Source organism: Rhodamnia argentea, chromosome 4 (assembly GCF_020921035.1).
Source record: "Rhodamnia argentea isolate NSW1041297 chromosome 4, ASM2092103v1, whole genome shotgun sequence".
Taxonomy (NCBI): Eukaryota; Viridiplantae; Streptophyta; class Magnoliopsida; order Myrtales; family Myrtaceae; genus Rhodamnia; species Rhodamnia argentea.
Window position 1 is genome coordinate 21,179,712 of NC_063153.1, and position 14,735 is coordinate 21,194,446.

Consider the following 14,735-nt stretch of genomic DNA (forward strand, 5'->3'; position numbering starts at 1 on the left):
TCTACGGCACGTCCACCGAGCAATCAGAAATGCATCCAGCTCATTATTTTCCTTTTCTTTCGAATATCGGCATGTATGAACGCGTGACATTGACGTACATAGACCAAATGCAAACAGTGTCACCGCCAAATGGTCCACAGGTGTATCCCATAATTCCTTAAAAACAGCAAGTCAACTTCAAGAACTTCTGTTGTAGTCTTAATTTGAGCCTGCACGTTACCTAATTCTACAGGGAGATTAAACAGAGGTTGTTCCTTCCTATATCCAGTGGATTCAGTCCCAAGGATGGCTTTTGCCCCCATGTATGTCTTTCTGCCTGTTTACGTACACGTGTAAAATCTTTAGATTGGCCAATTTGTGCGGCAAGAATGAGCATATGAATCTCCTACATCAAAATTGAAGATTTTTTTGAAGAATTATGTACTGATATTAGACTCTTAGCTGATGGACATAGTGCCATAGTCCCCGAGGCCTTCTCACAATGTTAGACATAATTGAATAAGATCAACGACCATAATTTTCTACGGTACGTTCGCCGAGCAATCAGAGATGCATCAACATCATTCCTTTCCTGTTCTTTCAAATATGGACATGTATGAACGCGTGGCCTTGACCTACATAGATCAAATGCAAACAGTGTCACCAACGGTCCGCAGGTGTATCCCCGAATTCCCTAAACGCAGCATGTCAACTTCAAACACTTCTGTTATAGTCTTATCAGAACGTGCACATCACCTCACACATCACCTAACTCTTGAGGAAGAAGCTTGAAATGAGCAATAGTGTCATAAGTGCATTTATGATTCGTCTTCCTACCAAAATAGCCGCAAATGATTTCGATCTAGCAAATAATTTAAGCACGATGAGCAAGAAGCAGTCTTGCTTTACATTTGATTGCCTGTTTTTGTTCGAAAACCAATGTGCCTTTATGATTGTCGTGTGTCTATGCAAAGATCAATTTTCGTTTGAAGGTATGATCAGCAAAAAAGAAATGACCATAAGTTGGAGAAGGGAAAGCAAAAATTTGTCCGAATCAATTTGACCTGTTGAGTTGCTTCCCCGAAGCAAAGAGCAAGAAAACCAAGTCATGTGACAAAATTAAGCATGTTACATACTCGGATCAACTGCATTCAGAAAACATGGCAAATAATTCTTGAGAATGTTTCGATTCTTCCTCGCATGACATGTGCAAAGAATTTGTTGGCCGAGTAATCTGTTTATGTTGGCTTTCATTTTTTTAACAACGGAGGAGTTGAACAATGTACATTAGGAGGACGGAGAAACGCCGCGCCCATCGGTGGGGATGCATTAGGGCGCGTTTGGTTGGGCCACCCCATGATGTGGATTTTGATCCTATCCATCGTGTCGATGGCTGCGGTGAGGACTTCCCTGATGTCGCCACGCTCGCAGCAGTGTATTAGCCCTTCAGAGCACACATTTGAAGGCAGTAGGCTTTTGCCTTCTAATCTCGAGACCGCAAGCAGGTGGCCTGCGGCATTGGCCTCCTCATGGATGCATCCAAGCCCAGCGCGGTCAGCTGCCGACCCTTTGGTCACGGAGAAGATGCAGATGAAGCCCTGCACGGGGAAACAAGTCAGATCAATTTCTGCAAGACTATCAGCCAATAAAATGTTGTTCTATGATTTTTTGATTGATTACCTCTTCGGTTCGTTTGATGTCCATTCCGAACCGTGTTTCTTCCGGTTCGGCGACTAGTTCTACTGAAACCTCCGCGATTCCCGGTAAAAACCATAATCTTATCCCATGAACCATTTGGACAGTCATTGTCTGGTTATGTTGCTTCCCCAAACTAATTTCTTTTCCTGTGGGGATATTCTTGCCCTTAGTGAAAGAAAGACAGGAATTAATTACTCGCCATGCCAGAAATTAGAAGTTATATTGACATGAAGCTGCTAAAATCGTGAACAGATCTCAAGAGCTTCGAGAAGAATTTTAAGGGAAGAGAGAACTTACCGACGTGACGATCTGTTCGGTTTGGATGTTGACAAAGATGAGGGGAATTCCTGAGGAAACTGCTGCAGAGAACCAGGCCATGGACCGAGTTGTAGTGGCCTCGATGGTGTGTTCACCTGGCAGGGGCATAAACAGAACGGAGCAAACTACCGGAGACCGCTGGTCAGGCAAGTAGGTCCCGACTTTCGTCTTCCAGTCATATCTCACTCCTTTCTTCTTGAATCCTCCGGCGTCCACGTTCACCACCCGCCTGCTCATTTCTGCATCGTCAGATGGAAAGTCCTCATCTTATCGCTTTGCACAATACACGACCCGCGCTTGTTACGAATGTTCTATGAGGTTGTGTATATATCTAGCAGCCATGATTCCCTGTCAGAACAATTGCCAAGATAGATTTAGGAAGAAAGGCAAATGTTACCTTGCAATTCAGTACATTGTTCCAGGCTTAAATCCCCTAGAACCACCACATGTCTATCGTCCGTGGCAGCTTTTATTGTGAGCTTCCTCTGGAGCATCGAGCCCTTCAGAGGCGCTATGCGTGCCCGGAGCTTAATCACGCGGTCTCCCCTCCTCACCCTCACCCAGAAAATCTCAGCCTGCTGACTGATCTTGCCAAGCTGCAAGACGAATTCCGACCGGGCCTTGGTCGGCACGAACTCATCCATGTCATCCTGCGCGAACCCTTCAATGATGTCCCCGGGCAGCGGCATGCTCTCATCCCAGTCCTCTGGCACCTCCTGCTTCACCCGTTTCACGCACAACACCGGCATCTGAGAGCTGCCCATGTTGTCTCTCCTTCCGAAAGAGCGCCAGTACCTCCCCATGGAAAATACTATTCACACAGTTTATATCCTAGGAGAGGTTTCGCTGTCTGTCCTAGAGCAGTATTCGACCGATGTACGAACACTCCGAGGTCTGTGTTTCGGACTTCACGTCCAGAGCGTATTCTCTCAACAGCTTGGAGGGCCTTCCTATGCCATATTGTAACAGAGTTATGTACTAGATTAATTAGAGTAATGACAAGCAAGCCGGCCGGCTAAGTTAGGTTGCAAACTAAAATAAAAAACTGACCAACTTGTGCTGCACCAACAGCCAAATAGGACCCTACAGAATTTCACACAAAAAATGTTCTATACTCTTTGCAGGCTTAACAAGAAATTCTGATCACAGATTGAGTAAAAAGCAAGAATGACTATCCGTCTCTCATCCTCGCTTCGCTCACAGCGCTGCCATACGCAAAGAAAAATGTGCTGAAAGACGAGAATAAAAGACTCGTCAAGGTCTCAAAGTCTCTGCAATGTATGAATATCACGCTTATTAAACATAGTACTATTCCGTTCTAGCAACTCCGTAGCGGATCTTGTCCAATTTCCGTTGCCATTCCTGGATTTCTGCTTGTGTGCGACTCCTTTTCGGTTCATCTTCTCCCTTTAGCCGCTCCCTTAAGTCCAAGATCTTTTTCTCCATACACTGAACCTGCAGAAAACCGAGATTTGGCTGAAATGGAAAATCTTGGAAGGGCAAATTTCAGTGAGAGAACCGAGAGAAACGAAAGGGAGCAACCTTTCTATAAGGCCACCGTCCCACTCCACCTTTCCGGCAAATTTTCTTGACAACAGTAGGACACAAACGCAATCTTTTAGAAGCCTTTTCAATCGGAAGATGAAAGTAACCGCCGACATCTGCCAGCGTCATCTTTCCCGCTCTTTCCCTCTGCACTAATCTCAGCAAATAAATACAGCCGTTTTAGTATAAGGGGAGAAAAATATGAGTTCAAGGCAAGCGACATCCAATGAACAAGATTGTTCATCGGAAAATTAGAACTCCGGATATCGGTCCCACTTATATGCAACAATCATAAGAGATGTTCATCGGAAAAATACGATTGTCTAACGTAGCATAAAAGACTGTAAAGGACACACGTGCACAGTACATAATTCCAGAAAGTATTAACCTGTGCTGCAAGCCCGGTTTTAGGAGACTTCGCCTGTCGTTTGTTAGGTTTTGGCTTGTCCGTTTGCCCAGGATTCTCTGCCTCAAGCAATGAAAAATGGAAAACAAAGCACATTCAACAACTTCCAGCCATTCAAAAGATTGATGGGGACTCGAAGAAGTTCGAACAGACATGCATCACCTGAAACAGTCGGAGTTGGAGCCGGAATCGGAGTCAGAGGTTGTTGAAAGAAATAATCAGCGTTTACGCTGCCATTGAAGTCTATTCCTACGCACACAGCTTCGTAGAACATGGCGAGCGGGTCCTGGTACATGATGTAGCCAGCCAGTCTCCTTCCCTCGCAGTATTGCTGCAGAAAATCCTTCACATTCTGTATACTTTTCTTGCAAAAACTGAAATGGAAGCAAGAAAGACAGGACAATATTGCTACGCGATACACATTCGGAACGCCAATTTCCAAAAAGAAAAAAAAAAAAGTTTCATCTAATTGTTTAAGGGAAAAGATTGATTGAAGTTCTTACTCGAACATTTGATACCGATGGTCGCCGTCGGATGGTGTCGCACCAGGATTGTGCTGAGTGTCCAGAATCGCGTGACTGACTATACCGACTCTTCCATGCAGTTCGAGTTTTGTTGTATGATTGGTTTCCACTAGAAATTTGCAAAGAACTTGTGTTAGAAAGTATCGATTCAACGGTAATTAGCAAATAACACTACATTCAAACAACACACACTGGGAGTATCGTTGCCAAAAGTATAGCAAATAGTAATCACCATCGGCCCGTGATCAATCACAGAACTTGTCGACAGTGTTCGACCATACCCAAACTCCTCGCACAGACTAATCAGCAAGAGAAGTTTCTACTGTATCGGAAGAATTATCGAACGCACCATGAGTATGAATGATCTCTCTAAGCACGTGACAACAACTGCAATTGTACGGAAGCGGCGACGCTGGCCAATCCGCAAGCGGCCTTGGCACGAAATAGTTCCAATCCTCCGGTTGTGGATAGTAGCAATCCTCTGCGCCGCCATTGCTCGTCCTTGAGGGACCCGCATGGACCGAACCGGCCCCATTGTTCCCGTTAGCATGCTGTCCACTAAGCATGTGCCAAACGGCGGGATCGTCAAATGGGTCCAGGTCCCCGATCCCATTGTCTGGCAGAGGGGCTTTCTCGTCGGACTTCACGGCGAGTTGCAGGTCGAGCGGCGGCAGGTCATCCTCGAGGCTGGGGTTGGGGTCCAGGAGGAGATAATCAAGATAGTCGTCGCCGTACAGGTCATTGTCGGAGTCGCTGCCCGGCGCTGCTGCGTTTGGATCCGCCATGCATGGAGTCTTTCCTCAAGCACCGTTTTGCGGGTGCTTGGGAGGATCGCTACGAAGAAAGACGTCCTGTTCTGTGTTTATACGGAGATAGAGCGATTGGGAGTTTTATCTCCAAGAGGTGCGAGGGGGAATGGAAAAAGGGCGGGAAAGAGGCGGTTAACGACCGTTGGGACAAAAGCAGTTATTTTTTTCATTTTGGTCCGAAAGTCTTGAGTTCCGATCAGGTGGTTTGAGTACCACGGCAGCGAGTCTTTGGATGATTGTGAGGATTTGCTCCTTCCTTTTTTCTTTTTCTCTTTTTTTGTATTTCACATCGTTAATTAATTATTATGAAGTGCCGTTGAAAATATAATTTTCTCAATTCTTCTCTGTCCAAAGCGATACACAATATTCGACTCGCAATTTGTATTCACATGTCATAATTGAGTTTCATAGTCGAATCGAATCGTATGATTCAAAAATAAGTTCTTTTTAAATCATACTGTAAAATCAATGTATAATATATTCATATTAATTTGTGTCATTTTCGAATTTGTCGGCCCACTATAAAACTTGTTCGTGCGAAAGAAAAGTTGGTGGGTAACTCTTGCGATTGCAATTGAATCATCTTAGTTTTTGTCCAGTCATGGCTATTGAAGTTCATTTTGTCTCGGGATACGTTTGTTTCATGGAAAACTCAAGATTTGCAAAATATTTTCGAAAAAATGATTGGTTGTATTGCTTAAAAAATGAAAAAATAAAAAAATCATTTTCGTCACCCTCGAAAATATTTAAGCATAAAATGTTGTCGATAATAAAAGCATTTTCAATTGGCTAATTTTTCTAATCGATATAATCAATCATTTTTTAAAAAATGTTTTTCAAGTCTTACATTTTTCATGAAACAAACGCTCCCTTAAGCTTGCAATAAATTATTTAAAATCAAAAAAATATACACAACCTCTATCGTTAAAATAGCTTGTTGACATAAATTTAGTCTTAATTCCTTCTCTTCTGATCTGATTATTTTGAATATAGCTTCATCTTATGGATTTGTCTTTTTCCCAACTTTTATGTCTTGTTTATTTTGTATTTGCAAAGAGGATGAAAGTTGAAATATCTTGAAAATCCATTTTCGAGTTATGTCGGTTGCTTTGAAAAAGAACTTGTGATATTTAAAAGTAAAAATGAAAGCATATCCCATAAGAGCTTATGATATTTCAAAAGTAAAAACGAAAGCATATCTCATCGGGAGAATAATGTAGACGTTATTTCGACTATTTATCATAGTAGAACATTAAAAAAAAAAAAAAACAAGTAACACGGGAGATGTATGTCATAGTTCCCTAATTAATACAAACAGATTGTTTCAAAATTACGTGGGGCGTGTCTCATCACATGAATAAATTTTTTTTTTCATAAAGAAATTCACTTAATTTGGATATTGAAAAACGACACAAATGGCATTTGAACCTTGGCCCGACATACAATTTGATCCATAAACTTTTAGTTTGTTCAATAGACCACATTGTTTGTCGGGCCAAAGTTCAGAGGCTATTTATATCGTTATTTATCTAGATATCATCATAGAATTGATCATAGTGAAATGGTAACATCCAACAAACATAAATATCTCGTTGCTATATATTCTTCATAATTTAAAGTAAAATCTCATTAAGTAAATTTCGAAATTAATGAATAAAGTCAGTTAATTTAAACAACAACAAAAAACAATAATACTTTATATCAAAACTATGACTTATCAATAACTAATGTAATCTGCTTAGGGAAGAAACAGACATCCCGTTTCATCTCCCAAACGACACCGTACCCAAAGTCGTCGTCTTCTTCTCCAATAATCAATGGACCAGAAAGCGAAGGTACAAAGGGAGACAAAAAGAGGAGCAGAGAAATGAAATCGTCAGCGTCACTCTCATCACTCCTCAGCAGCTCCAAAGCCTCGTTCTGTCGCTCCGCTTTCCTTCCAAAGCCTCTCTCCCGCCCTAGCTTTCTCATCGGCTCCAGGATCGGCAGCCCGAATCGCGCCGGAAATCGCCAACTCAGGCTCCGAACAGGGACCTCCGGTTTCTCCACCACCGCGATGGCCTCTTCCTTCAAGCCCGAGCAAGCTAGGGCTCCGCCTGCGCTCCCTCTTCCCACCCCTCCTCTCACCAAGGCATGAACTTGAACCCCCCGACTTTGATGATTGATGTGTGGCCTCGAAATTTAATGCCTTTTTGGTGGTGGTGGTTTCAGTTCAAGATTGGGCTGTGCCAACTTTCGGTGACGGCGGATAAGGAGAGGAACATTGCCCACGTTCGCAAGGCGATTCACGAGGCCGTGGACAAGGGCGCTCAGCTTGTTCTCTTGCCCGTGAGTCTCTCTGCGTTAGGTAGACTTGTTAGATGTTTAGGTAAATGTAGCATGTGATTGGATGAAAAGGTCATTGAGCATCTTCGTGTAGCTGCGGGAAGTTTGGATGTGCCTCTTGATTGCAAAAGTGGTAAATTTATGCCTTACAAAGGACTTTATATACCTTATCAGATGCCCTTTGTGAAGGCGTACGCTAGAAGAAAGAATGGATAAGAGCGACTTGAGCGTGCACGTGTTTGTTTCACCAGTTTTGGGTGACTTTCTGTGGCTAAGTTCTCATTGATGCCTATGTAATTGCTGTGTTTTATACTTCGAACTTTGGGTTCCGGTAAAATCAGCCATAATTTGCAGCCCACGAAGTTCTAAAAAAGGAGGGAAAAATCACGCAGCGTGCCTCTTGATTTTGTGCACTCTGTTCCAGGAAATATGGAACAGTCCTTATTCAAATGATAGCTTCCCTGTTTATGCTGAGGACATTGATGGAGGTTCATCTCCTTCAACTGCTATGTTATCTGAGGCTGCTAAGGCCCTGAAGGTTACCATAGTCGGTGGTTCGATCCCAGAAAGATGTGGTGATCGATTGTATAACACTTGTTGTGTTTTTGGGTCCGATGGAGTGCTGAAAGCCAAGCACCGCAAGGTAACTTTTCTTTCCTCAACTGACTATGTATGGAACATTTAGTTGCCCGAGTCTTCCGGTCTAGGAGGAAGTTGGATATATGATCCATCCAAAAGGTAGTCACCGGCTTAATTGGTCCTAAAGTATTCGATCGATTACATATTCATCAATATTCGATTGATTGGTCTGAGGTTATCGACAAAATAGATTTGTATGGCTGTGCTGTATAGAAATATAAAACATTCACTTGCTTGAATGCACAGTGTATTGGATCGGGACAGTGGACCTTGTTGGCACAAATAGATCATGCAAAACCGACACTATTTAGGTAGAATAATTGAAGGGTTATGCAAACAATCAAATTACGAAGTCATTGTTTGTCATTTTTGGAGTTGACCGGACTGTGATGCTTTGACGTCCTATGATCAAATTCTGCTGAATCTTGTATATGTTGCCGAAAACCATCTTGTTGCTGCTAGTTCCTTTTCCATTTTTCTTTTTCTTTTTTTTTCGCTTTACCACTAGTTTCACCACTAGTTCTTGAATCAAATTGTGGACATGCTTATGGATGCAGATACATCTTTTTGATATTAATATACCTGGGAAGATCTCGTTTATGGAGTCAAAGACTCTCACGGCAGGAGAAACTCCAACAATAGTGGACACAGGTAAAGCATGTCTTGAAATTTAATATGATAAAATTTTCCTTTGCCTATGAGTTCTGTCATGAAATTCTAGAGATCATATTTGTACTCATTATGGTAAATGTATACTCACTTATATCTCTGGAATTGTGAAGTTCTTCAAAGTTTGATCATGTAAATCAGTACATGAGAATAATTTTTAAACTTGAAGTTTTAGATGCAATGTCATTTCGTAAGTTATTCTCGATATAAATCCATGTATGCCTTGACCTTTCATGAGATTTATCTTGATAAACGCTAGCATAATGTTACTGTGCCTTCATCTATACCAATATGCAATGTAAATGCTGACTTTTGGAACTTGACTCTGAAGATCGCTAATGTTGCTGAGAGTGTACTAATAAATTGGATTATCTTCGCTGAATTTGCTTGCCTGAATGCAAACTCATTCTTGTTTTCCTTTCTTAAGTAGGCCCAAATGTTTACACAATGTTTTATGGGTTTTGATAGCTCCATCTGTTGTTTGAATTGTTTTCTTTTTTCTTCTTTTTCTTCTTCTTTTTTTGTTTTTTTTTTTGTGCTATATGCAGATGTTGGACGTATTGGTATAGGCATCTGTTATGATATTCGGTTTCAGGAATTGGCAACGCTTTATGCTGCAAGAGGTAGGTTTTGTTTCCTCTTCGTCTATCTTACATTTCCTACAATGTTGACTGCATACTGGTGCTGGGGCTGCCACTGGCCCGATCTATGCAGTTTGAAATTGAGCAAATTTCTGGCAGTAAACAGATGTCTTAAGTGGTGAACCTTTGGATTGTTTTCCTTTCTGACTTATTTTCATTCTTATCCCTTCCATTTCCTTTTAAGTTGAACAGCAGCAAACAAAGCCTTACACAAAAAGAGGGCATCGATGCTTTTATGACATTGCGATATATCCTCTAATTTTTATTTTTTTTTTGGTTCTTTTTTGGTCTGGAAGATATCTCTTTGCAATCTAGAGTCCTACTTAGCTAGTTTTTGTCCCTCCACTATTAAATTGTCTTAAGTTCCTTTCCGAGATTAATGAGGTTTGCTATTGATGTTGCTCTTTGGCCTTTTATCGACAATATTATTCTACTGAATATAGTTGCACTGATCCATTGATAATTGTTATATGATGCTGAACTCCTATGATGTTATATAATATCCTGATAGTGTGAGTATTCTAGTTTGTAGCAAATTCTGGAATTATCCTTCCTCTTAATATCATGTAGATGGGGTTCCGAAGTGATATGAACTTTCCATACACTTGAATTCCGCTTTTACTTGTTTGCATCAGGAGCTCATTTGCTTTGCTATCCTGGGGCCTTTAATATGACTACTGGACCATTGCATTGGGAGCTACTCCAGAGGGCTAGGTAGTTATACATTTCAATCTCGCATCTCTTTTTCACTGTATTTTGCTATTTGAAGTTGTTGTTATCGTGCCATTTTTATGGTTTTTTATTTTTCATGTTTTTGATGGTTTGTTACCCTGAATAGCAGGAAGATTTGTGTGGAAGATTGAAGAAATATTGCATGCTCAACAACTTTGGTTTTACATCTGTTTTGAGATTATCTAATTACTAGTCATTTCACATTTGACAATGTGTTCCATGTCATATGCAGCTTTATTATGACTACAATGATCATTTTACTGATTTTTTCTTCTTTTTCTCATCATGTGCAGGGCGGTGGATAATCAGGTATGGTAATGGGACTTGATCTTAGGTTTCTTGGCAATGAGCTTAATGGCATGGCTGCATATTTTACTAGTTATTGCTAATGAGAAGCAGTACAATAATGTCATATACTGTTTTTTATTTCAAATCAAGGTCATCGCATTCCCCTGGACCTTGGCAACGTTATTTATTGCCAAAGTGAGAGAGGTCTTTTGACTAGATTTCTTTTTGTTCTCTGAAAGACTTGCTTGTTTCATTCGAAAAGCATAAAATGTCCATACTTGTCCTGGATTCAATTGGCAGAGTTGATGGGTGTGATTTGTAAAATTCTCAGTATAGTGGTATGCATCTTTTTTGTTATGTCTTGCTTTCGTCATGTGTCATGTCTGTCCCTTCCTTTTACCAAGGAAATTTTGCTCATTTTTCCATCCGGAAAGAATTCTCTTTCCATGGTATCACAAGTTCTTCCCTTTCTATGTCTACATAAGATATCAACAAAATATTCAGAGCATCAATGTCAATCTGATGAGGAATATGTGATATGCAGTCTAATCATAATTTAGGTTCTTCTAAAGTAGAATATTTGATGTTCCTTCTCTCTTACTGAATTGTGACTCAATCGTACTTTTGTCTCAACTAAAAATGCCTAGTCCTTTATTCAGGAGATTTCATCAAGGTTGTGACTTCTCAAAGTGATGCTGTCTTTTTCGCATCTCTGGCAACTTGTAATCTGCTTCTTGTTTGACTAATACACTGATTTTCAATGAGTGGCGTGTTTCTCAGAACTCCTAATTTCTGAATGCCGTTATGTTGCTGTATTGAATTTAGGGATGTCCAAGGAATGTTTTTAACTTAACCAGTTATATCAATGAATGACAGTTGTATGTTGCAACTTGTTCACCTGCTCGGGATGCTGGAGCTGGTTATGTGGCTTGGGGGCACTCCACTTTGATTGGACCGGTAAGTGTATACTTCTTGGTGGGGTTTAAGAAAGGGGGTTTAGCTATTAACCATCAAAAGAAGCCACAAAATGCTGACTGGGAAGTTTTCTTGTGATAGTTTGGAGAAGTTTTAGCGACAACAGAGCATGAGGAGGCCATTATCACTGCGGATATCGATTACTCTGAGATGGAGATGAGAAGGTGATCCTCTTTCTGGCCTTATTGTGATATGCTAGTTCATGGCATATTCCACTTAGAAGGAAAAAGGAACTGTCAAATGATGTTGACGATTGAAATGCACAGGACTAATCTCCCGTTGGAGAAGCAACGGCGAGGGGATCTTTACCAGTTGGTCGATGTCCAGAGATTGAGCTCCTAACAAGTTTCTCCAATACAAATGATCGGAAAATGGTAGTCCGGTATTGTAATTGTAATTGAAACACTGTACCAAACAGCAATACCCGAGGGGAATTCTTGCTTTGGAGATGTCCGAATTCGGTCATTTTGCTAGCAGAAGGTACCCTGCAATGTCGAGCGCATTTGCTGTATTAAACCGATATTTTTCTTTTCTGATGCATTACAAATTCGATGGATGGAGTTAGCTAAGCCCCTGTGCCATCTTATATATATTTCATGGCTAAGTACAATGTCCTAATGTTCATCGGGTGTCTCCAAAGAGTCTAAGTACAATGTTATGTAAGAATCCAATTGAGAAAAAGAGCATCGAGGGAAGCAAAGGGAAAAAGGAGGAGCATGCTGTGCACGTGATGATGGTGACCCCAACTCCAAGAAAGCAGCCAACTTGAGCCTAAAATCCCAGTCCCATGAAGTGCACGTGGCCTCACAGAAACATGATTCTGCGCCACTTTGTCAGGAACTGCTTGCTTGCTTGGGTCCTTGGAAAAAGGGACAATAGTTCTGTGGAGCCTTAGGAAGATGATGGTGCTTTTATCATTCTCCGTTTCTTCTTCTGTCTACTCAATTGTCGCTGCTGCTGCCGGTGCTTTTCTCGGGAAGAGAGCTCCATGCTTTTCTCCCTTCAAGACATTGCCTCGCCTACCCTTTTGCTTTGGGATCCCAATGCCACTCCCTCCATGTCTCTTTCAAAATATTCCTATTCCATCTTCTTCTTCTTCTTTATATTCTTGACTTTGAGGCAAATTACCGCTCTCAGTCATCTTAGGTATACAAACATGTTTTCTTGCAATGACAACGGTAAATTGTCCTCGCGGGTTTATGTAATTTCTCGAGAAATCGTTTCATGAAAAAATTACTAGTCGTTGGATCACAAATGAATAAATCTCGACCGTTACATTCAAGTGTTTGTTGTGCTTGCTATGGCGGGTCGATGGAGTTTGATCCCTTGAGGGTCCTTATGGCACGAATAATGACCATTCTCTTTTCAGGCTTTATTTCTATTAGAAACATGATCTTTCGATTCTTATTTCATAGGCGAGTTTCTGATCGGAGACATGTAGTTACTAACGACGCAAAATTTCTATTTCTAGAACAAAAGTTATTTTGATAACAGCATAAAAATTTTACGGTTGAGCGACTGGAGGAGTTGGTCGGAGACCGGCGACTAGCGATGGGCGAACAAACAACCCGGGATCGAGACCAACAACCGGCGGTTGGTGAATGACATATGGCGGCCGGCGGTAGGGATGCAAGAGAGGCGATCGGCAATGGACAACGATCGGCGGATGGTGAACAGCGACCAGCTGAACGGACACGAGAGAGATGACCAATAGAGGGCGATCGACAGCCGGTGACCTGAGATCGACGGCGAGCAACTATTGGCCGATGGATGGGGATTGGCGGTAGGGATGTGAGAGAGAGGGAGACCGCATGCGAGCTAGAGGGAGTAAGCAATTAGAAGACTGATGGACCACATCACGCACGATCTTGTCATCGAATGGATCCAGCACTGATCGGGTCGGGTCGTGCCTCGTCGTATGCTTGTACACGTATGTGTTGGCATTGCGTTTGGGACAACCCCCACCCTCCTCCCCTTAACTGCACGTGCCAGAGGTTTCCGTCGTGGGGCTACAACAATAAATGGGTCACGTGCTGCTTTGTAGGGTGGTCCTCCCGGGAAGGGAACCGCCAAAGACTTACGTCGTGGCAAGACCACGGAGACTTGTTATCATCGACGGCCGGGAGTCGCCCCGCTTTATGGTGGATCTAGCTCCTCAAATCTCTTCTGATATTCGAGTATGTTCAAACCCAGGATAAGTTGTGATTAGAAATCCTCCAAATATCTTTTGAATTTTAAAAACTCCCATAACATGTTTGATGCAATCCAAGATAGAATAAAAAAATCGTTTGAAAACAATTTGAAAATCTCGCTTGCCCAGCACAATCTCCTGCAAGATATCACCCTTAGAGCTCCCTAATTGATCTGCAAAAAAAAAACAAAAATTCCTCCCGTTCGTCTCCTTCACCTCCAGTTTCCCTAGATCAACCGCTGTCTCCACCTCTAATCCGTAGTGCTTGCTCAGCTTCACTGTATCAATGGCGATTCGAACAACAACAAAGACGAGCCTCGGGTCGTTGAGGGCGTCGCCGAGCGACAGGTGAAGGTAGCGGCCGCAACGATCTGGTACATGAGGTAGTCGAAGCCGACGACTTAGGGTAACGAGGGATGGAGATCCACTGGTAGATAGCATTGGGGCAGCGAGTAACAAGGGCGAACACGCTTTTGTTGTGGATAGCGACACGGAGTGCGAGATTCGATAACTTCTCCTTCACCGCCTCAGCCATCGGAGCACAAATCAGCTGGACGGCAATGACAATCGACGGTCGTTGGAGGCGACGACGGAAACGAATGATCGCATGTGAGTAGCAACCCGATTTGAATTATTATAAAAATTGGTCATTTTGAATGCTTCACTAATCTACTATTCTCTTCATGAACTTTCCTTTTCCTTTTCATTCTTCTGGGGTCGCGGCTCCTCGTGAGCATCATTTAAGAGAGTTAGGGGGACGATGCATGCATGATAGAGATGATGATTCGCGAGCCAGCAGTTGTCCTAGCACGAATGGAACATGATGAAAAACATCATGTGATTCTCCGATAAGGACAACGTATGTGGGCAGGCAGAAACATGGCAGGACGTTCCATATCACCAAGTAGAAGTATCAAATATTAATGGCGGTTGGTGGGAAAAAAATAAAATAAATAATTTGGGCAAAATCATAAAAGTTCCACTCTCTGATAAAAG

At 42.1% G+C, this 14,735-nt stretch overlaps 3 protein-coding genes across 3 annotated transcripts; 1 reads left to right on the forward strand and 2 right to left on the reverse strand.

The window, feature by feature from the left end:
- Positions 1–1,229: 1,229 nt before the first annotated feature.
- On the reverse strand, positions 1,230–2,759 carry LOC115740933. The gene is made up of 4 exons (XM_048278082.1): positions 2,393–2,759; positions 1,975–2,234; positions 1,660–1,842; positions 1,230–1,577 (listed from the first exon to the last, which is right to left on the reverse strand). Exons 1-4 carry the CDS (start codon positions 2,757–2,759, stop codon positions 1,230–1,232), a joined length of 1,158 nt encoding a protein of 385 aa, XP_048134039.1.
- Positions 2,760–3,303: 544 nt separating this feature from the next.
- Positions 3,304–5,255, reverse strand: LOC125314848. The gene is made up of 5 exons (XM_048278083.1): positions 4,771–5,255; positions 4,109–4,320; positions 3,929–4,005; positions 3,538–3,687; positions 3,304–3,450 (listed from the first exon to the last, which is right to left on the reverse strand). The coding sequence occupies exons 1-5, from the start codon at positions 5,253–5,255 to the stop codon at positions 3,304–3,306; spliced, it is 1,071 nt and encodes a 356-aa protein (XP_048134040.1).
- A 1,849-nt stretch (positions 5,256–7,104) lies between these two features.
- On the forward strand, positions 7,105–12,171 carry LOC115741084 (omega-amidase, chloroplastic). The gene is made up of 10 exons (XM_030674800.2): positions 7,105–7,410; positions 7,491–7,607; positions 8,029–8,247; positions 8,801–8,894; positions 9,461–9,535; positions 10,189–10,267; positions 10,579–10,594; positions 11,450–11,530; positions 11,630–11,712; positions 11,815–12,171. Exons 1-10 carry the CDS (start codon positions 7,147–7,149, stop codon positions 11,888–11,890), a joined length of 1,104 nt encoding a protein of 367 aa, XP_030530660.1. The 5' UTR covers positions 7,105–7,146; the 3' UTR covers positions 11,891–12,171.
- The last annotated feature ends 2,564 nt before the right edge of the window (positions 12,172–14,735 follow it).

Bases quoted from the DNA above. Each gene is read 5' to 3' on its own strand.
- LOC115740933 (XM_048278082.1), bottom strand. From the start codon at position 2,759: ATGGGCAGCTCTCAGATGCCGGTGTTGTGCGTGAAACGGGTGAAGCAG. The intron at 2,235-2,392 runs GTAACATTTGCC...CTGACGATGCAG, and splicing joins ACAATGTACTGAATTGCAAG to AAATGAGCAGGCGGGTGGTG. The intron at 1,843-1,974 runs GTAAGTTCTCTC...TCTTTCACTAAG, and splicing joins CCGAACAGATCGTCACGTCG to GGCAAGAATATCCCCACAGG.
- LOC125314848 (XM_048278083.1), bottom strand. From the start codon at position 5,255: ATGGCGGATCCAAACGCAGCAGCGCCGGGCAGCGACTCCGACAATGAC. The intron at 4,006-4,108 runs GTGATGCATGTC...TGCTTGAGGCAG, and splicing joins TCCAACTCCGACTGTTTCAG to AGAATCCTGGGCAAACGGAC. The intron at 3,451-3,537 runs GTTGCTCCCTTT...GGTTTTCTGCAG, and splicing joins GACGGTGGCCTTATAGAAAG to GTTCAGTGTATGGAGAAAAA.
- LOC115741084 (XM_030674800.2), top strand. From the start codon at position 7,147: ATGAAATCGTCAGCGTCACTCTCATCACTCCTCAGCAGCTCCAAAGCC. The intron at 8,248-8,800 runs GTAACTTTTCTT...TTATGGATGCAG, and splicing joins TGAAAGCCAAGCACCGCAAG to ATACATCTTTTTGATATTAA. The intron at 11,713-11,814 runs GTGATCCTCTTT...TGAAATGCACAG, and splicing joins TCTGAGATGGAGATGAGAAG to GACTAATCTCCCGTTGGAGA.